The 24,691-nt window shown below is 45.2% G+C and overlaps 1 protein-coding gene across 3 annotated transcripts in view; it reads left to right on the forward strand.

Annotated features, from left to right (window-relative positions):
• The first annotated feature begins 5,500 nt into the window (after nt 1-5,500).
• The window catches only part of LOC134935215 (uncharacterized), a 196,130-nt gene continuing 176,939 nt past the window's right edge, over nt 5,501-24,691 (forward strand). For 2 of the 3 annotated variants that reach the window (XM_063930415.1, XM_063930417.1), the window contains exons 1-3: nt 5,501-5,582; nt 7,423-7,671; nt 7,934-7,987. In XM_063930415.1, coding sequence (XP_063786485.1) covers nt 5,516-5,582; nt 7,423-7,671; nt 7,934-7,987 — 370 coding nt within the window. In that variant the 5' untranslated portion in view covers nt 5,501-5,515. The remainder of the gene's footprint in view (nt 5,583-7,422; nt 7,672-7,933; nt 7,988-24,691) is intronic. The other variant, XM_063930416.1, reaches the window with a different exon arrangement.

Consider the following 24,691-nt stretch of genomic DNA (forward strand, 5'->3'; position numbering starts at 1 on the left):
TTGAGCCAAGGTATTCCGAGAACCAGATCGTGATGCATTTCCGGGATCACCAGGAACTCCAAATATTCTTGATGTAGAGCCCCGACCTGTAGTTTAACTGGAACCGTACGTTCTGTTATGATACCCTTGGTTATCCTAGTACCATTGATGGCTGTCAAGGAAATAGGCCGTTCGATGGACCGTACTTCCAAATTCAGGCTTTGGACACAGAGGGAAGAAACAAAATTCCCCGCAGCTCCAGAGTCCAACAGGGCTTCAAAAGACTTGGAAGTAGCCTTGGTGATTAACGTTACAGGAAGCAAACAGTCCGAAGTGGGAGAAGATTTGGTCGTAACCCCCAACTTGACTCCTCTGGAACAAGCTAGGCCTTCTCGTTTCCCGGACGGGATTTGCAGGACTTGATGAAGTGACCCGCAGCTCCGCAGTACAAGCAGACCTTACCCTCATGACGACGCTGCCGCTCCTCCGGGGACAATCGGGATCGGTTAATCTGCATGGGTTCGTCCGGACTTGGAACCACCGCTTGCCTTGCAGGAGGAAGCCGGAACCTAGAACGATCCGATCGACTACGTTCTCCTCCACGTTCCTGCATCCGGAGATCTACCTTGACACAGAGAGAGATCAATTCCTCTAAAGAATCCGGAAGCTCTCGAGTGACCAACTCGTCCTTAAGGCAATCAGAAAGACCGTTCCAGAAAGCAGCTCTCAGAGCCTCATTATTCCAACGAAGTTCAGAGGCAATGGTTTGGAAATGAACCACATACTGACCCACGGATCGGGAGCCTTGACGGATGCGGAGTAAGTCAGAAGAGGCCAAGGTCATCCTGCCGGGCTCGTCAAAAATTCGTCGAAAAGACGTGATGAATTCGGAGTAATTGGAAACCAGTGAATCAGAACGTTCCCATAATGGAGACACCCAATCCAAGGCAGATCCTTCCAGCAGAGAAATAATATATGCTACCTTGGACCGGTCTGTAGGAAAGTTGTGAGCTAGTAGCTCGAAATGTACCTCGCATTGGTTTAAGAAACCACGACAATTCTTAGGATTCCCATTATAACGGGATGGCGTAGGCAGCTGAAGGCGCGGAGTGGCACCGGCCGATGGTTGGACATTGCTGGAGGTGGCAAGTGGTGCAGCTACCGGAACTGGTGCCGGAATTACAGAGGCTAGAGACGCCTGAATCTGATCCAGACGTCCGGACAACTCCTGGAGGTACTGCATCACCTGACCTTGTGCCGCTTCCTGACTTTGTACACGGGAAGCCAGGTCCTGGATGGCACTTGAGTCCGTGTTCCGATTCCCCGGGTCCATGTGGCCTGAGTATACTATCACTGACCTGGTTTGAGGAGGTTGTAGACTCGGGGTTTCTTCCGATGACCGGGAAGTGGAACCGCAACTGGGCAGCAGCAGAGATGGCCGGATGTAAGTCTTCCCCATGCAGGATCAGGTCGGCGGACAGGAGGCACGTGCGGACGCTGAAGGTCTCCTGAAAGAGAGAACTTGACAGGTGCTGGTGAATCACAGAAAATACTAGGAGCTGGAGGCACGGAGGTGCTTGGAGGCACGGAGGTGCTGGAGGCACGGATGTACTTGGAGGCACGGAGGTGCTGGAGGCACGGAGGTGCTGGAGGCACGGAGGTGCTTGGAGGCACAGAGGTGCTGGAGGCACGGAGGTGCTTGGAGGCACGGAGGTGCTTGGAGGCATGGAGCACTGGAGATCACAGGTACAGTAGCATGATGATACTCAGGCGCCGGAGCACTGCCCGGCGTCTGAATTTAAACTTCCCGCCAGGGCCTGATTGGAGGACGGGCCGATGACGTCACCCGCAGCTCCCGAGGACGTCGGACGAGGAGGCCGGCTAGACGGAGCGCCGGATGCCGGGACCCGCCAGCGAGGATGGCCGCACGGAGACCCAGCACGCCCGGAGAGGTAAGTACGAAGACCGCGGCGCCGTGACACCTGGTATGGATGTCGGCGCCCCTGCCTGTATGTGACAGTGTGGGGCACCAAGCTCAAGGAATGAACTGCACTGTGTAATGGTTGCCAGCCAGGCCAGAGCCTGCGTTATGCCTACAGGTAGTAGGAAAGGCTGAGAAGTGAGAAGCCAGAGGCCAAGCCAGGCCAGGCTAGCTACAGCTGTGAGAGACAGGACTGGAAAGGCTTTTAAGACTTTGTGTTGCAGATGGGCTACCTAAGCATAGTGAGGGGCGAAGCAATGCGCTAGTGCCCTAAATGAGGGCTAGATTGTTTATTTGTTTTGTTCATTTATTTTGATTTCTGCCAGTAAAGCTTAAGTATTTAATTTATTTCACTGGAGAAGCTGTGTTTGTATCCTGATTAACAGGGCTTAAAGTGGTCTTGGAGAGGTGGCGGATACTAAAACTCTGGCAGGGAATGCTGTGATGTGTAGTTCTACAACAGCTGGAGTGCCACAGGTTGAGCAGGCCTGACCTAGACACTGCAGCAATGCACCCCTCTACTGAGCTGAGTACTCCATGTGATCACAATTTGTATATGATAACAAAATTGTTTTAGCACATTATCCACACAAAATAATCCGGTTACAAAAAATACAGGTTTGTCTGCAAGCAAAAAATATGACAGAAATGTAAAATATGTTTTGAAGCTCAAAATACATGTTATATCTCTATTGATTGGAAAACAAAATCAATAATGCCATAAAACACACAATATATTGGCATGTTTATTTAAGTTTTTACACCTGCTTTTTAACTGTGATATACTTTCAATAATAGCACTTCAAAAGTGTATGCCTTTTATGGTATTTTTGTAATATATAATTGGCAATTAAGCTGTGATGGAGACAAATGACCCGCATCTCAATCATCTGTCAGGTTGGAATCTCTTTTTCTACAATTATCTTTCTATAACTAATTATGTAAAACCTATAACACAGACAATGTAATAGAAGCTGTAGGTGACACTGGATCACCAAGAGATGACAGGACACAGAGCAGCAAGTAAAACGTCTTTACTGTAGCAATACCAACACTGGACTGACTCACAAAATGGCCACTGAATAACATCTGGGACAAAAGGCAGGTATAATGAACGCCCGACTGCAGTTACTTTATTAAAATGTACATCCTCCATATTTTAGAGGAGTAAGGAACATAACAAACTATGTGTATGTACGCAAGACAGTGAAACAATGTTGTGTGTGGAACAGTGTGTAGAAGAAAACAACCTAAAACACATCACGCAGCCACGCCCCGTCACGCCCCCTGTTCGCAACGGCACGCCCCCGTTTACAAGCCACGCCACCACAACACTCCATCTCCGCCTAGGAAACGGAGCGTTGCCGCCCCCCACCCCGCAAACGCCTTGCCTGTAGATAATATTGAAAGATTTGTATTATATATACAGAACCACTATTGAGAGTGGGTTACGCATTATTTTCTAGAATATTGATGAATCTGCCACAGTGTGAACTATCCTTCAATTTCATCTATAAAGACAATACTACACATTGTATTCTTATATTTTTTCACATGATACATGGACACTGGAAATAAATGAAAAGAGAAACACAAGAAGCAAAAAGAAAACCTAGATTCACATCAAAGGAACGTATTTATTCATTTATTAATTCATTAATTTTTGTGATTCACTTATGGTGTATGTTTTTAGTGTATAATTTTGAGTGTACAGTGCCCATGGCTGTGTCATGTTCCCGGAGACCTGCGCATGCGCAGTATACTCTGGCATTATGGAGGAGTCCCACGACGGAGGCTGTACGCGTGTCCCCTCCTCTCTTAAAACGCCCCGGCATAGCATTGCTTACTTTCAATGATGAGCAAATACAGCATTATACAGAAATACAATAAAGATTGAAGTTTAAATGTTTAAAAGGATATTTGTTTTCCCATCTCGTTTTCGTGCAGAAATCTACAGGGATTGTAAAGCTGGGTACACGGAATGCAGTCAATTTACCTACAATCAAAATCCTGACGGTCATAATACCGACAACCATTGAACGATGGTCAAAATACAGACAAGGTCAAAATACAGACATTTAAAATGATGACAGGTCAAAAAATCGACATGAGCTTTTCATGATTTTTTTAAATTGAAACCGACTTGTTCATACTTTACCATCCCAGTGGACGTGGAGGGGGAATACTGTATAATAGTGTGCCGATCGCAGCGAGGCACCGTGCCTGAAGGATGGCGAGCACAGGGGACACGGTACACTTATACGGTGCCCATGTCGACCAATGTCGACATACAAATCAAATAAATATATTTTAAAACTCGTGTCGACTTTTTGAATTGCCGACATTTTAATTGTCTGCATTTTGACCATGTCGGTGTTTTGACCTTGTCAGTATTTTGACCATCAGTCAGTTGTTGTTGGTATTTTGACCGTCAGGATTTTGATTGTAGGTAAATCATACTGATACTGGGTACACATCAGGTGATATATTCAACAATATATCATTCTGGCGATCGCTCTACCCCTTGATTGTGCACTCCCGTCCATTGTCAGTGGGATCATCTCATGTGATGTGCTCCACATCAGATAGACCGACCCTGCTGATGACAGCATACAGGTGAATGGCGGGTAGCGGTATATTGCGCAGACCATATTCCGAATCATGCAGTGTGTATGGCTGTGCAATATATTGTGCCATTGGTCCTCTTGTCAGCTGAAATATACATCGTCCTAATGTGCACCTAGCATAAACCTGTGTCCTCCGCATCTCACCATGTGGAGTTGTGGCTGCTGTAGGTGCGCTCTCCATACTCATGCCAATGGAAGAGGATGGAGCGAGAAACCAGTTGACTATTTTGTGCTTGAATATGCAGACGTAGACAAGACTTTGGAGATTATCTTGTTTTCCAGACCCTATGATTAGGCTAGCTTGTCATAGATATTGCCCCATAGCATTTGTTACAATATGAGCACTGATAGAAACTGCCTTTTATCTTCAGTACCCTTTACATGTGGTGAAGGATTAAGCCCACCTAGCCAGTTTCTTTCTCCATGAATGTGTTTGATAATCTAGAACTGATATCGGTTTTGCAATTTGAAAATAGGGGTATCACAACACATCACTGACAGTTTGCCTTTCTCCCTCCAATCTGCAATATAGTAAATCCTGCGATTTGGAGCAGTAAACCCCAACACGAGAAACTTTAGTAAATGTAGATGTTGCTATGGCTACAATTTTTTATGTATTACACAATCTGTGTTGTGCACACGCAAGTCAGGAGGATACAGTAGCTACTGTATACCATTGTATTAGATTGTAGGAAAGATCATTTGCCATGTTGTATTTATGTTTGTTGTATATGTGCATTAGTGCATTACTAGTCTGACACGTACTGGACAGTACAGCAATATTAGGCAGAGCTAAGAGAATAGGGAAGGAAGTGGTGACTCACTGGGCTGCATGCTTCTGTACTTTTAAAATATATATATATATATATATATATATATATATATATATATTTACTCACTGTCTCATCTCACAACTGCTGGCTACAAGATGAGTTATGTGCACAAGATCCTAATTATTACTTTGTTACAATATTCACTAGCAGCACAAGATAATGGTAAGTTTTATGGCCGAATAATAACATTTTTAGCAGTAATTCAAAATATAACATTTTGACATGTTGGGAATCCTATCCATGCAAATTTGTAATATCTATGGACACAACATTAATCCTGCATTTTTATTGGCTACCACAGTACTACTTTTAAAGGGTGTTGTCAGATGAGTGTCTTAGGGGTCTATTTACTAAGCCTTAGATGGAGATAAAGAGGACGGACATAAAGTACCAGCCAACCAGGAACTGATTGGCTAGGACTTTATCTCCATCCAAGGCTTAGTAAATAGACCCTTTAGAATGCTTAATTTCTCCACTTACACAGCTTCCTGCAGTTCATGTACTGAGCTTAGTGAGTGTGGTCTATGTTCTCTCTGTCTCAGTAGAAAGCTTTACCTCTCATAATGCTGCATGTGTCATAGTATAAAGCCGTATACTGTATAACTGTATAAACATTGAATGCTGTAAAATCTGAATGAGGCACAACCTATTAAATATAGGCAAATACAATAAAAGAAAGAAACCTGTATAGAAATAACCTTGCAGATAATGAGGCTCATGCTGAGTTGGGTGCATGCCTATTTGCCTAGCGTAAAATAAAGAAATATGTTGTGTATATGCCTACAGAAAACCATACACCTTCTGAATTAGGCCAACTTGGAACTTGTGTCTCCTTACTCATTGAGAGATGGGACAAAAGGTAAAAGACAGGTAAATGCAGACCAAAAACTGGCATGTACTAGTTATTGTGAACTGAGGCAGATTTGCTTGGAGATGCCTATGTGCCTGGAAGTAGTCACATCAATTGCGGCTTGAGAGATACATACCTCATGCGCCACAATAGCAAATGGTTTCAACTCTGTTAGAGCACATAACACACCTCTTCTCTGGCCATTTAAATACAGTAAGGATTAAGCCATTCATACATGACACACATAAGATTTCATGTCTCCATGGTAACCTATGGATTCTGTCTAGTATCTAATTCCATGACCACTGATATTGTTGATGGACTTAATAGTATCTCCATGACAATACAGAACTATAATTTCCACCTGAGAATTTCAAAAAAGTATTGATGGGGTGTAGTATGGTATGCTGGCCGCCGGGCGCCCCGACCGCCGGCATACCGTCAGCTGGGCGAGTGCAAATGAGCCCCTTGTGGGCTCGGTGGCGCACGCTATCTATTCTCCCTCCAGGGGGTTCATGGACCCCCAAGAGGGAGAAAAGGTGTCGGTATGCCGGGTGTTGGGATTACGGCGCCTGTATACTGTGCGGCGGGATCCCAAAAGGCAGCAAACTGAAGACAACCCATGTTGATGTTATGTTCCTTCCGTACATTCATCCCCAAGTGATGCATGGTGAATTGCATGGAAGGTGAAAGAACATAATTTTTATTTTCACATATATTCGATGCAAAGCAATGTTTTTATATGTCACATAAGGTATTTCAAACACACATACAGAATTAGGAAATTATTTTAAAGGTTTTTGTTAAAATGGAATGGAAAGGTTTCTTTGGAAGTGTAATGGTTGATGCTTCAAGTCAGGCCTATCCAACCTGTGGGAATTACTTTTAAAAGGTTCTTTATAAAGTATTATTTTTTTAGACGTAAGTGGAATGGATAGAGTAGGAATTATCTATACTGTAATAAAGTAGTCCATAACAGTCCAGGAATTAATCGGTTCACAGGAAGTACATATGTGTTGTTGATCTGTTGTTTTACTTGTATAAACTGTCCTAGCAATCCCGGTGCTTGTAAATGTGTGTAAGTACGGCCATATGAATATGATATATTTTCCTTTTAATATTAACCCATTAAATACTTTTGTTATTTTGCAGTAATTACTGTATTTAATGAGGAGAATATTACCTGCAGTATTCCACAACAAGAGAAGTACACATGGTACAGCTATGGAATGGAATCATATGGTTTATCGTATAAAAAGACTGATGAACAAGGGAAAAATTGTCGGGTTCCATCTGATGGTGGAATATTTGCTTGTGAGCCACAAAACGAAAATTCTGTGCAAACAACAATTGAATCTACATGTAATTCTTGTAAGATATTTATTGTCCCATCACTTAAAGGTAGGTAACATTTTGATATAAAATATTAATAAAATTGCCAACCCGTGCCCTCTTAATTCTGAAGTGCAGCCAGGCAAAATGGAAATGAAAGCCACCAAACAGAATAATAGAAAACACACAACATTTTTTCCTATTAGTGCCCTCCAGAAAACGTGTCCCCAAAGTCCGTCCTTCTAATAATATATCAAGTCCAAGTCCAAATATAAAAGTCCCTTGAATATCCTTGTTAACGTTTTCTTGTCTACTCCTCCTCACTCCACAGGTGAATCCTATACCTTTTCAGGCTCACAGCAGGGAAAGAGAGAGAAAGCAACCAGTAAGTAGTAATGACAAACATGTAATGACATAAACACAATTAAAGCTTCACAAATTATTGGTTAAAAGAGAAAGAAAAATAAATATACAGTACATAAAGTGCATATTGTGCATTGTGATGGATTGTAATACCTACCAGATGTAAGATGAATAATAACGTAATCAGCAATGCAGTCTGGGCACAAGGTTCATCACACTACTGCCAGGTAGGAAACAGCCACCGTTCACCCCTCACCCACTAGAGAGACAGTCCTAATGCCACCAGCTTAACGTGTTTCAGACATAGAAACATAGAATTTGACAGCAGATAAGAACCACATGGCCCATCTAGTCTTTCCATCTACATACACACTTCCATACTAGGGTTAATTTTTGTTGGGAGCCAATTAACCTACTAATATATTTTAGGATTGTAGGAGAAAACCAGAGTAACTAGAGGAAAACCACACAAGGAGGGCGAGAATATACAAATGCCACACAATTAGGACCATTGTGGAAATCGAACCCATGACCACAGTGCTGTGAGGCAGTAATGCTAACACCATGCATACTGCCCAGACCTCTGCGTCCTTCATCAGAAGCATGGTGTATTGCTCAAAAAATGTCTATAAATACCATGGGCGCCCATTAACTTAAAAATCAATTACTGCCTTCCGCCCACCAGAAACCCTTCTTCCATGTGCTGGAGGCAGGTGTGCCATCATCCAAAATGGACACCAAACTAAGCAAACATGGCTGCCGAACTTCCGGACATGCGTTCCAAATGCATTTCAAAGCAAGATGACCTCCATACTCCCACAATCAATTTCTTTACATTTGCACTCTTGTCATAATTCTCATTTCTATATATAGTGTGTCTATTTATAATCCACAGCCTCCAGATTAATAAAAGGCAAGTTTTCCAATAGAAATTTAAAACCGGACAGTTTTCATCTTAAAAGTCCAAGGTTATGAGTCCCAGTATAACATAAAAAATATAAAATAACCATCAATGACAACCACACCGATGGCCATCCCTAGAATCCCTAGAGCTGTCAAAAGCAGAGAGAGGGACTCGAATACAAGTACATTGATGCAATAATTGAAATCATCGTGTTAATGTAATTGTTTATTTTGCATAAAACCACAATTAAATTAAGGATTTTGATAAATAGGGCACAAAGGGGCCGATTTTTTCGCCATCCATCTGAGGATGCGAATGTAAGGTAATAAAATCAACCCAATCCGCAATGCGATTACATCACAGCTTGCGGGAAAGGTCTTTGCGACGCCACTCCGTAGCCTTATCAAGATATTTTTTCTGAAAAATACCCTGAGTAATGGCTGCGCATGCACTGCTGCCAACATTGCAGACGCTACCACCCCCCCTGCACCATTAACCCCCCTTCCCCACATATTTACTCAGTGATTAGAGCTCCAGTACGCTCCTCTGGCTTCAGTCATGTGAACGCCGGCTTCCTGCACTAGAGAGAGTAACGGGGAGAGTCAGTGGGTGACAGCAGAGGGTGATGGGGAGAGCCAGTGGGTGGAATATCCTCCTTAAGGATATTCAAGGGACTTTTATATTTGGACTTGGATCTGATTTATTATTAGACAAATAAAAGGACAGCCTTTGGGAAGACATGTTTTCTGGAGAGCGCCAATAGAAAAACATTTGTGTATACTCATAGGTGTAATTAATATGAAATACATTGCAATGTTTTTAATATCTTGGGGAAATTCAATTAGCTGCGATAATATTCTCCATAAGTTTAACAGGAATTTCTTTTTACCACCTACTGAGCAGGTGAAAAGTTGGGGAAAATCCCTTTTTTTAGATACAACTGCCGGGACTTTATTCAGAACCACTGGTACACCCACCTTAATATTAAACAGTACAGTAGGCACTGCTGAATTGCATATAAAAAACAACACAATCAGACGTGCTTACAAATTATTAAATAAAATTGACAATATAAATCAATTAGTGATCACGCTGTTAGTACATATGCATAACTATGCAATCACATAAATAGTAACAGTATTATTCATATAATAAACAGACAAAAAGCAGATAAAAAACGGGATTTTAGTACCTACCAGTAAATCCCTTTCTCGTAGTCCATAAGGGATACTGGGGTTCACTTAATGCGATGGGGTATAGAAGGGGTCCAAAGGAGCCGGTGCACTTTAAATTTCTTCATCTGGGTGTGCTGGCTCCTCCCCTCTATATCGCCTCCTACAGCCAGTATAGGTAAAAACTGTGCCCGAAGGAGAAAGGATAGACTTGAGAGAAGGAACATAACAACGAGTGGTGAGATTCATACACCAGCTCACCATAACAGAACGCTGGTAACAAAACAGCAAAGCTGAACAGGAAAACTTAACAAGAACTTGCAGACAAGTCAACGCACTGAGGCGGGTGCCCAGTATCCCTTATGGAACTACGAGAAAGGGATTTACTGGTAGGTATTAAAATCCCGTTTTCTCTAACATCCATAAGGGATACTGGGGTTTACTTAATACAATGGGGACGTTACAAAGCTTCCAGAATGGGTTGGAATGTGCGTAGATGTTTGCAGCACCACCTGCTTAAACTGGGTATCATCATGGGCCAGGGTATCAAATTTGTAGAACTTCACAAAGGTGTTCTTCCCCGACCAGGTAGCCGCTCAGCATAGTTACAGGGCCGAGACTTCACTGGCAGCCACCCAGGAAGACCCCACTGATCTCGTAGAGTGGGCCTTCAGAGACTGTGGAACAGGCAAGGCTGCCGATACGTAGGCCTGTTGTATAGTCATCCTAATCCAACGAGCAATGGACTGCTTAGAAGCAGGGCAACCCTTTTTCTGTGCGTCATATAGCACAAAAAGAGAATCAGTCTTCCTGATCTGAGCCGTCCTCTTGATGTAGATCTTCAAGGCTTGCACAGCATGCAATGACCTTGGAGGAGCAGAGGCACCAGAACTAGACGGAACCACAATCGGTTGATTCAAATGGAATGCAGATACAAACTTCAGCAGGAACTGCTGCTTAGTTCTGAGCTCAGCTCTGTCCTCGTGAAAAACCAAATAGGGGCTTTTACATGACAGGGCCCCCAATTCCAAGACACGTCTATCAGAAGCCAGGGCCAGCAACATCACCATTTTCCACATGAGGAACTTGTCTTTCACTGTCATCAGAGGCTCAAACCAGGAAGACTGAAGAAATTCCAACACTACATTCAAATCCCAAGGCACCATAGGCAGCACAAACGTTGAATGTGAAGTACTCCTTGCAAGAAAGTCTGGACTTCTAGCAACGTCACCAATTTTCTCTGAAAGAAAATTGAGAGGGCAGAGATTTGGACCTTAACGGAACCCAGACGTAAGCCCTTATCCACACCAGCCTGCAAGAACTGTAAGATCCGTCTCAGGTGGAATTCCGCAGGTGGAAGTATGCGGTCCTCGCACCAGGAAGCATATCTCCTCCAGATTTGATAATAGTGTTTTGACATCACAGGTTTCCTGGCCTGAACCATGGTTGCAATAACCTTTTTGGAAAGGCCCTTGTGAGCTAGGATGTTCCGCTCAACTTCCAAGCTGTCAAACGAAGACGCCGTAAGTCTAGGTAAACAAATGGACCTTGTTGTAGAAGATCCTTTCTCATTGGCAGAGGCCAAGGGTCTGCAACGGACATGTCTAGAAGATCCGCATACCACGCTATCCGAGGCCAATCCGGGGCAATCACAATTTCCTGGACCCCCTGATTCCTGATTTGCTTGAGCACCCATGGGAGCAATGGAATCGGAGGAAACAGGCCAAGGAGATGCCAGCGCACCCACAAACCTCGCCTGAGGGTCCCTGGTCCTGGAGCAATACCAGCGAAGCTTCTTGTTGAGATGAGAAGCCATCATGTCTATCTGCGGGCAGCCCCACAAGTCGATGACCTGTTGAAACACCTGTTCATGGAGACCCCACTCTTCTGGGTGGAGATCGTGACGACTCAGGAAGTCTGCTTCCCAGTTGTCCACCCCCGGAATGAAGATAGCTGACATTGCTCTTGCATTTCTTTTTTCGCCAAGAGGAGAATTTTTGATACCTCTCACATGTAGGCTCTGCTTTTTGTCCCCCCTTGTCGATTCATGTAGGCCATGGACATGGCGTTGTTCAATTGGACCTTGATCACCAGATTCCTGAGTTGAGGAGAGGCCTGAAGCAGAGCATTGTGGATCTCCTGAAGTTCCAGAATGTTGATCGGAAGAAGGGCTTCGTGGGCAGACCACCTGCGCTGGAACTTTGACCCTTGGGTGACAGCTCCCCATCCTCTCAGACTCACATCAGTTGTGAGGATTCAATCCTGAAACTGCAACCCTCCAGCAGGTTTGAGGGCTGTAGCCACCACAGGACGGAGATCCTAGCCTGAGACTACAGACCCGGACCACTTGGTCAGGAGATCCAATTGAAACGTCCTGGCATGGAACCTTCCATACAGGATGGCCTCGTATGAGGCCACCATTTTTCCCAACAATCTTATGCAGAGATGGATTGAGATTCGAGCTGGCCATAGGACCAGTCGGACAATCCCCTGGAGTGTCCTTGCCTTGGCCTCTGGGAGGAACACTTTCTGAACCACAGTATCCAGCAGCATACCCAGAAACAGGAGCTGTTGAGTAGGCTCCAGGTGGGACTTATATAAATTGAGGATCCACCCATGGTGTGACAGCAGTTGAACCGTGCAGTCTATATTGATTAGGAGGAGTTCCCTGGATCTCGCCTTTATCAAGAGATCATCCAGGTAAGGGACAACATTCACCCCCTGGACTCGGAGCAGGAATATTATCTCCACCATCACCTTTGTGAAGACCCTCGGGGCTGTGGATAGACCGAAAGGTAGTGCCTGGAACTAGTAGTGATCATCCAGCAGAGCAAACCTCAGGTAAGCCTGATGAGGAGGCCAAATTGGGATATGAAGATAAGCATCCTTTATATCCAGTGAGACCATGAACTCTCTTTCTTCCAGACCCACAATCACTGCTCTCAGGGATTACATCTTGAACTTGAACACCTTTAGGTAGGGGTTCAGAGATCTTAGATTTAGAATGGGCCTGACTGAACCATCCGGTTTTGGTACTACAAACAGGTTGGAGTAATAACCCTTTCCTCATTGTTGTAGTGGTACTGGAACAATGACTTGGGACCAGGCCAGCTTTTGAATGGTCTGTTGCAGCGTAGCTCATGTATCCTCCAGAACTAGTAAGCCTGATTGGAAAAATCGTTGGGGAGGAGCACTGTCGAACTCCAGCTTGTAGCCCCGAGAGATGAGATCCTTTACCCAGGTATCCTGGCATTAGCATTCCCAGATGTGGCTGAAGTGATGCAGTCGAGCTCCCACCTCGAGATCCCCTTGGGGTGGGAGGGCACCGTCATGCTGATGCTTTTGTGGAGGTTGAACTGGTGCTTGGTTCCTGAGAGCCGGCGGCAGCTGATTTTCTTGTCTTACCTCTTGTTCCTTGCGCCGCATTGGAGGCACCTCTGGCTCTTGATCTGAACCTGTTAGTCCAATAGGACTGGGTAGACAGCACCGGGTAGGAACGTCGAGCTGGCGGGGGCCCAGAGGGGAGAAATGTGGATTTTCCTGCAGTGACTTTAGAAATCCACGCACCTAGCTCAACCCCAAATAACCACTCCCCTGAGAAGGGAATAGCCTCCATATTTCACTTGGAATCAGCGTCCACAATCCACAATGCCCTGAGTGCTGACACTGCCATGGTAGTAGTCCTAGCATTGATAGTGCCTATTTTCTTGAGGGAATCACACAGGATGCGTGCAGTGTCCTGAATGTGTTTAAGGAGGCAGTAAGGTAGTGACCAGGGGCATATTCCCCGCAAGGCCTGCTTGAATCTGAGTAGCCCAAGTATGGATGGCATGTGTCATCCAGCAACCCGCTATCACAGGTCTCTGTGATACGCCAACCGCTATGTAAATAGATTTCAGTGTAGTTTCTATCTTCCTATCCCCAGGGTCCTTTAACTGAAAGGAGCCAGGAGCTGGCATCACCGCCTTCTTTGAAAGGTGGGAAACTGAAACTTCCACTGCCGGGGGCTCTTCCCAGCATTTCCTACAGTCAGGTGGAAATGGGAAAGTTTGTAGAAACTTTTTAGTAACCTGATATTTTTTATCAGGATTTTTTCAGGCTTGCTTAAATACGTCATCTAATTCCAGGGAATGAGGGAAAGTGACATTGACCTTTTTCTGAGCTACGAAGAACGATTGCGGTGCATCTGCATCTTCCAGAGGGATTTTTAGTACATCCCGGATAGCAAGGATGAGAGGCTCAGGGGCAGATTTATTAAGCCTGGTGAAGTGATAAAGTGGAAGGTGATAACACACCAGCCAGTCAGCTCCTAACTGTAATTTTTCAAACCCAGCCTGTAACATAGAAGTTATGAGCTAAGAGCATTAGGCTCTAATTCCTCCCCATCTTCCTAAACTTCCTCATCAGAGTCTGAGAGTAAATCAGCTAGCCCACGTTTAAGTGGCCCTGATGCAGGGAAGGGGGGCTGTTTATCATCCACTTTAGCAGATAGGACTGCAAGAGTTTGTTGCATTTGTTGTGTTGTCTGTTTTGTGGCAGAGAGCTGAGAAGCCATGTCTGCCATCATAGATTTCATGACTTTCAGCCAGGCCGGCTCCTGACTCTCCTTTCCCCCGCCTCCTCACTAATTTGAGAGGATTGGCTGCATTGTCCACAAGAGAGAGAACCAGTGGTTGATGGGGAGAATCTGGTGTGACAGACACTGCATAATTGGTGTTTGACCATGTTAACAGTAACACACACACACACACACACACACACACACACACACACACACACACACACACACACACACACACACACACACACACACACACACACACACACGGTATAACAGCAAGCCTGCCCTTTACTGTATGTGAGGAGATCCAGGTAGAGAGGGACAGCACACCCTGCCTGTCATACTCAGTAAGACTGCAGGCTAAAATATATGTTAGCTATACATATATATGTATATAAATCACAGTAAAACCGGATTGTTGTCCTTTCCAGACAGATTTCAGTGTACAATAGCGTCTCTCCCCCTGTGTTACACCCCTGTACCAGTTTCCCAGTGTGTCCGGAGTGCTGTAGGAGCTGTGTGTCCTTTCTGCTGCAGCGCTGGGCAGAGGAAGGCGCCAAAATGCTGCTGGTCCCATTCTGAGGAAGCTCCGCCCCCGTAATGGCGTCGGAGCTTAAATTCATATTTATTTTGGCAAAAGTCTCCTGACAGTGTTAACTAAAACAGTGGCCTGCTAGTTTCACACTCCGCTGCCAGTGTGCACAGGGGGGCTATAGTGGGTCCCTCCCAGGAGGGCCCCATATGCCACCCCCGCGATCACGCTGCACAGGGAACTGGGGGACCCTCCTAGCGGGGCCGCCGGTTTGTACTCACCACTCTTCCACCTTCAGGCTATAGTTTAGGGGAGTGCGGTGTGCTGCGATTAAGACCGCCAAGGCGCAGTGCCCTGCGGAACAACAACCTCTCAGGATAGTGGCCCTTCAGTGGGGAAGCGGCTCTGACACCTCACAAGGCCGGTGACCGCCCCCCCTAACTACCACTGTGCAGGTATGCTGTTGCCCAGACAGCATACCGAAAATAATAGTTAAAATAAACTGGAGAAGGGGGCGTGGCCTAGCGGGGCATGGAGTAGGTCGTGTGTCTGCTGTGGTCCCCAGCCAAATACTCCTGTTTCCCTATCCTGTACCCCGGTGTGCACGCTCAGGTGTACCTGGACTATTGCTAATTGGCTCCTGACTGACCTGTGTGGGGTGTTGTGGTGCCTATGCCTCCTACTTGTATTCTACGGCTTGGCGGTGTGTCCTGGCGTGGTGCTCCTTGGCTGTGTCGGGCACCATCTTGGGGGGAGGTGAGGCTTCCTCTGCCGATTTCCCTGCTGACCGGACCGTGTTCTCACCAGGTGAGTGACTCTTCACCTGCATAGTGCCTTCCACACTGGGCTCCATTGGGCTGCACGCCCTGTATGACAGTTACAGCGTTGGAATCCAGACACTGCAGGGCTCCTGCTGGGGGCTTCTCTCTAGCCCTGCATACCGCTGCTACAGATGTGAGGACGCAGGTTGCAGCTTTTGGGTGCACTGCTCAACCTTCCTGCTGCTTTCTTCTGTTCCTGGCTATAGTGTGTTAAAGCTGATTAACTTACAGGACGAAAAAGCAATACCTTTTACCCCAAAGTTCGAGCCGCTGCGGCCATTGAATATAATCCTTAACCTCTGTGTTGTTTACACACCTTACGTACACAAGCCCGTACCGTGTATGCACTCTGCGCACTCACGCTGAACGGGCGCAATAAGTACACACTTTGCGTACACAGGCCTACACTCTGTGAGCACAATGCAACAACACTTGTGGCTGAGATACACTTTAAACCTTTAGCAGGAAAGGGACACGACACCAATTGTATTTAAATATGTTGGGATCTGACCCACCAACAGTTATTTACTAACAGGGGCTTACAACAAATAATACAATCACAATAAGAGAAGAGGCTACAATCAATGATACATACATTTGTTTCGCCAGTGCCACCCGGCCTCGGTCCTCAGTCAATCAAGATAGATGACCTTTAGAGAATGTGTGTGGCCGGCCAGGCAGCTGGGCTTTTATACATTTGTCCAAAACATGATACAATAGAAACTGTAATCTCTTCACCTATAGGTCAAAGGGCTGGTCATTTACAGTACAGGAGGGGTCATAGGTTGGTTTGAATAGGTGGGTAATGCCTGGTCCAGGTGTACTTGCAGATGGTCTCCACTGGGTTCCCGCCGAATATCAAGAGTACAGTAAAGACAGTTAATATTAATATACTGTTCCTGCGCATATCTATGCGCAGGAGCGTGCTATCTTCTGCAAACTGCTACCGGAATATTGCTCATAAAATACCTTACGGCTGGATACCAAACACCACCTCCTAACCTAATTCTGTCCCCTCATATCCTGTAAAGGTGAATCTCTTGGTTGTTGTACCTTTTAAGCAAGTGTAGCTCGCTGGTGTGGTGCATGTTGGCTACGTGTAAATCGCGCACTATGTGGATTAAATATGAAATATGTCCTTGTGGCTTTTCCATGCGAATACAAATGCTACCGTAATTACTCATACCACGCGCTAATGCGCACTATCGCGTGAGCAGTTATATGCAACTTGCGAGTATGTGCATGCACGGCAGAACAAGTACGCGCACGGAGGCCATCTGTGTGGTGTTTGTACGTGATGTGTATGGCTGTAATATTTTCGACTTCGACAGTCCACCCTTTGGCAGTCATCAATAACTGCCACACTTAACCACTAAACAGAAAATATTATCTATACAATATATACAAAGTTTGGATGGTCGTGGGAGAGTTGTAGGTGGGAAATGTATGGCCTAATGAGATAGTAAAAGCATGTATGTATGAATCAATATCTGAGGGGCATGTATCATCGTGCCGTATATATTCTAAGATAGCTTCAAGGTATTGCAAAGTATACATTAAATCCTTCTTATCCCGTATTAAGGCTCTGTACTTGAGCAAACAAACACTACCAAGCTCTGTTCGGGCAAGGGCTTTTAACCCTCACCTTTTCGGCTTCTTATACCAACAAATGGGGAGCACATTTATCTGATGATACATGGAGGAAACCATATGTGTGTGCTACTATATGTAGATAAAACCTGTCGACTATGTGTGACATTAACTGGAGGTTGCAGAGATGAGGGTAAGACACATATAAAAAAAATTACATTCACATAAATTTTGGGTATGGTTGACGTCTTTTCCAGTTGGATGTTTCTGGGTAGAGGGGGAAACAGAGAGAAATGGTGAAAGAAACAGGCCATGAAATTCATTTGCAATCCTTATCATAACACTGTCTCTACAGATGGATTATAAATTAAATCTGCTGCTGTAACAACGCCCTCGCTCCTTAGACTCATCAAATTTGTGCTGTGCTTGCGCCGTGTCAAGATTCGAACACACCTAAATATCAGACCAATAATTATGACGACACCTAGGATACACAGGAGAAACTTTCCCACATCCATGATTACATTCTGCGCCCACACTCCTAACCCTGAGAACCACTTGCTTGGGTTCAACCATGAGACCCAGCCGATCAGTTCATTACCCACAGCCGTCAAGGATTGGGTTGTGTTTCCTCCTGAACTACCACCTCAACTGCAAGATCTCGTCCATCTTTTGATCAATGATCTCCGTGGGGTCGTCAGTGCTATTCGTAATATACGTACAGCACTTCACACCGTATTGCGTTGCCAGGGTAACACAGTACCCACCTGTCACATCCGTAACATAATCAAGGACCATTCTGTGCTGGATCAGCTCCTTCTTGTAGGCTTGTAACTCCCTACCCGTATACCTGAAGGTGTCATCATACATCTCGGTGATATTATCTATCAAGTTCGCAGCGCATGGATGTACCTATAATTTATAGTTCCTCTGGCAGTACGGGTGATATCTAATGCGAGAAGGAACTGAATCCCGGTGGATTCATGGATCAAATCAGAGGCTGCGTGCTCTGTCCTATCTATGAGGTGTCTCTTGATGATGTGTTCATAATGGGTATGAGTATAAGGAGTCTGAGCGTTGCGGTGAAGGTCTTTCATTTTATCGTGTGCTATGGTCATGACCTCTGGTAGTACTCTCCCAATACAGCACAATCCTTCAGAGCTCGGAGTAAGCCACTTTTACGCTTTCCTCCCACATATGAAATAGGCATCATCTGGGAGAACATAATGGACAAAATGTAACAACACCATATCACAAATTTTCCTTATAAAGAAACCAATCCCTAGTTCTCTCATTTGCTCAGTACAAGTATCGGGCTGGATGATGTGGGCACAATACCCCTGCGATACTTTTCCAACCCACATGGTTTTGATCCAACGTGTATACCTATACCGAAAATACTTCCCACTGGTGGCTATCTTGCTTTCAAGTTCAGAGTATAGGTATCCTATCAGCTCTGTGTGAAAAGGTCATTGTATGGTTATTCCACATCACTTCCCAATTTCCTGGTTTTCGGAAATTGGAAACATTAAAACACAACAGGGACCTATCTACGTTGTATTGGTGGAGCTTCAAGCTAGAGGGCCTAGATATATTGAATTTCTTGTCCACCGGTCTCCCACCCCATAATTCGAGTACCTCATCTATCGTTATAGGGTATGGCACTAATCCTGACTTACTCTGTCCTTGAGGTACCTGTGAGCACACCCAGCATTCCATCTGGTTTAAGACCTTACCCACTAATGAGTGGTAATCACTCAAAGGATGTCGGCCAATGTCAATATTACTGTTTGACTGACATCTCTGGATGCACCCATCTTCGACTATGTTCTCGCAATGTCTACATATACAATATTCGTCAGACAATAACCCTTCACAGTGCCTCCGAGCTCCGTGACTACCAGATTGCTTACTGATACCAGCCTTTACTAGAGTGATGTGCTGCTCCTGAGGTCCTACAAATCTGTACTCGCCATCAGAAACCATTCCAGATTCTTGCTCGACGTCTCTGGGATCCTCACAAAAACAGACTGTCCTGATCAAAAACAGAGTCACCAGTAAAACCCGAAACACAGTACCTTGAGGTAGATCCATTTCATTAAGGAGCAAAAGAAAAATAAGAGGGGAAATAAAAAGAAAAATGCAGTGGGGGTGAAAAAAAAGAAAATGGATCTTGTTGTTCTCCGCGCTCAGGTGCCTTTCAACAATCCTGCCTCTCAGCTTTCCAGGAATAAATTATCTAGTGATACGAGGTTCTCTTCACCTTACTCTTTGTCACAAGTTTTTTCCGGGTCAGCGACCTTCTTGTAGTGGGACGAGTGGACCCAAGTCTCTCTCTCGGCAATCTTTAGTGCTGTCGTGCTGGTCAACAAAACTTGATACGGTCCTTCCCACCTGTCTATGAGGCAACATGAGCGTAAAAAATTTCGAATCATCACATAATCCCCAGGCTCAATGTCATGACAATTACTGTTCGGTAGGTCAGGAATCACCAGCTTTAGATTTCTTTGTTGATTTCTCAGCTGCTGGCTCATCCTAACCAAATATTGCACAGTTATTTCGTTATTGCACTTCAAATCATCCTGGACGTCTATCATTACATGAGGTTGTTGACCAAAAAGAACTTCAAAGGGTGATAAGTTAAGCGGTGACCTGGGAGTGGTTCTGATGCTGTACAACACTAATGGTACGGCCTTTGGCCACAACAATCCAGTTTCAGCCATCACTTTGCTCAGCTTATTCTTAATAGTGCTGTTCATTCTCTCCACCTTCGCACTCGCCTGTGGCCGGTACGGAGTATGCAGCTTGCTATTAATACCCATCAGTTTGCACATGACCTGAAAGACTTCACCTGTAAAATGGGTACCCCTATCACTTTCAATCATTCTAGGGATACCATATCTGCACACAAATTCCTGCATGATTTTCTTTGCAGTGAACGTAGCAGTATTTGTGGCAGCAGGGAACGCTTCTACCCATTTTGAAAACACATCTGTACATACTAACACGTATTTCAAATTCCTACAGGGTGGTAACTGTATGAAGTCGATTTGTATTACCTGAAAAGGTACATCTGTATGAGGGATATGGGATGGCTCTGTTGTCATTGCCTTACCAATATTCTTCCTCAAGCAAGTAAGACATGTCATTGCTTTCTTACCTGTATGAGAAGAGAACCCTGGTGCACTCCAGTAGGCTCTTACCAGCTTGCACATACCTTCTTTACCTAGATGAGTCAGACCATGTGCCGCCTCAGCTAGGCTTGAGAGATATGCTCTGGGGGCAATTGGCTTACCGTGTCCATCTGTCCAAAGTCCTGAGGACTCCTGACCATATCCCTTCGTCTTCCAGACTGCCTTTACCTGTTGGGAACACAAATTTTGCATTTCAATTAACTGTTGTGTGTTAACCGTGTTAAATGTTATCAGTGGTGTGATGTTCATTGGTATGGTGGTGCTTGCTGCGGATTTTGCAGCTTCATTTGCCCGGCTGTTACCAAGTGAGATTGGGTCTTGGTTGTGAGTGTGTGCTTTACACTTGATAACAGCCACTCTGTCTGTTTCATGTATTGCTGTCAGAAGCCTCTTTATGTGGGAAGTGTGCGCTACAGGTGTGCCAGCTGCCGTCATGAAATTTCTGAGGTGCCACAGGGCCCCAAAATTATGCACCACTCCGAAGGCATACCTAGAATCCATGTATATATTAGCTGACTTACCCTTTGCCAACTCACATGCTCTGGTCACTGCTACCAGCTCAGCAACTTGTGCTGAGTGTGGTGGGCCAAGGGGTTCAGCTTCTATAATACCTTCATCATCTACAACTGCGTATCCGGTGCACAGGTCTCCCGATTCTGTCTGTCTGTGGCAACTACCGTCAGTGTAGAAGGTAAAGTCTACTCCTTCCAGTGGGTTGTCACTAATGTCAGGTCTCGCAGTGAAAGTTTGGTTCAGGTATTCCATACAATCATGCGTATCAGTATCTGCACTAAATCCTCCTTCACCATCGTTCTCATCTTCCACCCATTGTGCATGACCAGGCACACTTGGCAAGTAAGTTGCAGGATTTAGTGAGCTGCATCTCCTAATGGTGATGTTTACAGGGGCCATCAGTGATAATTCTCACTTTGTAAACTGAGCAGATGAGACATGTCTGGTTTGGGCAGAGTTCAGCAAAGCATGTTACTGCATGAGGTGTATGAATGGTCAAGTCGTGTCCTAACACTACATCCTCGCTTTTACTTACCAGCAAAGCAATGGCTGCAACACTTCGCAAGCATCACCATGTTTCTGTGTTAAGACTCCTGCCGCGCATCCAGTGCTTTCAGTACCGTACAATTCAAAGGGCTTATCATAATCTGGCATACCCAATGCAGGTGCTTGTGATAAACACTGTTTTAGTCTCTCAAACGCTAGTTCAGATGCATCTGTGTGAGAGACCCGTTCCGGTTTGTTCGAAGAGACCATTTCTTGCAAAGGTAGTGCCAGTATAGGGAACCCTGGAATCCAGTTCCGACAGTACCCACATATTCCGAGGAAAGTGCGGATCTGTTGCTGAGTTTGCGGCAGAGTCATGTTGCGAATGGCCTGTATTCTATCAGCGGTCAGGTGCCTAAGTCCTTGCGTCAAGCAGTGTCCCAAGTATTTAACCCTGGTCCGGCACAACTGCAACTTATCCTTGGAAACCTTGTGTCCTGTCTGGAAGAGGTGAAACAGAAGTTGTTTAGTATCTGCCAAGGACGACTCGAATGAGTCAGAGCACAACAAGTCATCAACATATTGACCCACTCTCAGGTTGAAAAGATTGCAAACAGTCATGTAAGGCCTGAGAGAAAATGCTCGGGCTGTCAATGAAACCTTGGGGAAGGCAAGTCCAGGTGTACTGTACTCCCTTGTAAGTAAAGACAAAGAGGTATTGGCTGTCAGGGTGAAGAGGGACAGCAAAGAAAGCAGAACAGAGGTCAATGACAGTGAAAAATTTTGAGGTAGAGGGAATTTGCATGAGGATGACAGCTGGATTGGGCACTACGGGGAATTGGCTCTCAACTATCTTGTTTATCCCCCTTAGATCCTGCACTAGCCTGTAACCCCTCCCCCCACTCTTTTAAAAAAAGGAAGATGGGACTATTGGCTGTGCTGGACGTCCTGACTAGGATGCCCCACTGTAGCAGCCGCTCTATGATGGGTTACACTCCTAATTCTACCTCTGGCTTCAGAGGATACTGAGGGATTTTTGGAGCTATCCTGCCATCTTTTACTTGTACTGCTACTGGGGCTACATTCGCCATCAATCCAGTGTCCTGTCCATATCTGGTCCAAAGGGAACCCGGTATTTGTGAGATAATTTCCTCTATCTGCGATGGACACGTGTCTATAACAGTAGAGTGTAACATTAGCCTTTGAGGGGTGTCTAATATATCTTGCACTTCTTGTGCATGGTTCTCAGGTGTATCTTAGAACACACCTTCAGGGGTACAATATATGACACACCGCGTTTTACACAACAAATCTCTGCCCAGTAGATTAGTCGGAGCCAATTCAGCCAGCAGAAAGGAATGTTTAGTCTGCAAGGGCCCTATCGTAATCTCTGCAGGTCTACTCAAAGGGTATTGTTGCACCATTCCTGTTACTCCCATTGCTGAAATTGTTTTGCCCGTGGATTTTACACCTATGGTGGAATTCAACACTGATCTGGCTGCCCCTGTATCTACAAGAAAAGGTAGTGGTACACCAGCTACATCAACCATGGCCTCAGGTTCACTACCAAGGAAAGCAATCAATTTCACTGGCTGAAGACTACAGGTGTGGCCCAACCTCTATTGTGTAGTGGGACCTTCCCACAGCGCATTGGCAGCTACAATATGTATGGGAGATAACTGTGAGGTTTCGGAGGCCTGCCAGTCCCTCCTAGCTGGGTACCTCCTTGTTTCCCCTCTATGCGGCTCATAATCCCTTCTATGTGGTCCCTGGTCCCAACTATGTGTATTGTAGCGTGGTTCGTAATCAGGTCTAGGGGGTCTATATACGCTATGTGTCCCGCTACTTCTGCAATCTCTAGCAAAGTGCCCTTCTTTCCTGCAAAGAAAACATGTGATTGACCGTGACCTACCATCAGGGATCTGGGGTTTAGGCTGTTGGGGCTTTCCTGTAAGAGCCTGTATACTTACCGTCATCAGCTTATCCCCTTGCGACTCCCTGTGTTTACTGATGTTACGATCATGCTCGATAGCGGACTCTCTCAGCGCAGCCACCGAAATACCTCTCCAATTTGGCAGAGAGGTTTGCACCCTTGTCCTCAGTGCCTCCTTTAATCCATCCATTAACACAGAGACAACTACCTCCCGGTGGTTTGTATTCTCCTTAATATCCTCTATCCCAGTGTATCTAGCCATTTTCTGCAGTGCTCGATGGAAATACTCGGATGCCATCTCACCTTCCTTTTGTCTTATGGATTTTTTTTTATTCCATTTAACAACAGTAGGGAAATACAATCCTAGCTGTATGTTAATTTTCCTTACATTCTCCTGGTTGTACACATCAGGGAGAGGCACTTCTACATCTAATTTACAATCAGTAATGAATTTTGGGCTGCCAATATTTGAGGTTAGACTCGCTCTGAGCACTGTTCGCCATTCCTTGTTCGTGTGCTCATGGGCATTACCCAATTCTTTAATGAATTTCTGGCATCCGACTAGATCTTTTCTGGGATCGGGGAATTCTGACATAATTGACCTCAACTCTGCTCGGGACCAAGGACAATGCATTGCAATGTTCCTGATGAGAGTTACTCCCTGACTATCAGTTCTCCCATTGGGAACTGCAATCACCCTGACCTGGGTTTAACTCAACTACGTGATTTTGGTTTGATTCTATAATACAGGGAGCTATCGTCTCTGCATAATGTATGGTACCGTACTTACCAGTGGACACAACCTCACGCACCCCTCCGCTGGGGGGTATCGCCACTACTCTTGGTGGTTGGGCCGTGCCCACCTGGGTATTCTGTATGGTGGCTGCTAAAGAGAGTGCAGATATCATGCTGGGCTCATCATTGTCCTCACAATCCTGGGAAAAAATACAAAATGGGATACAACTGGCAAGGGTTAGGGTTAATACATTGATTAATCACTTTTCTATCCTTTACCAATGC

The sequence above is a fragment of the Pseudophryne corroboree genome, chromosome 6, assembly GCF_028390025.1.
Source record: "Pseudophryne corroboree isolate aPseCor3 chromosome 6, aPseCor3.hap2, whole genome shotgun sequence".
Classification (NCBI taxonomy): domain Eukaryota; kingdom Metazoa; phylum Chordata; class Amphibia; order Anura; family Myobatrachidae; genus Pseudophryne; species Pseudophryne corroboree.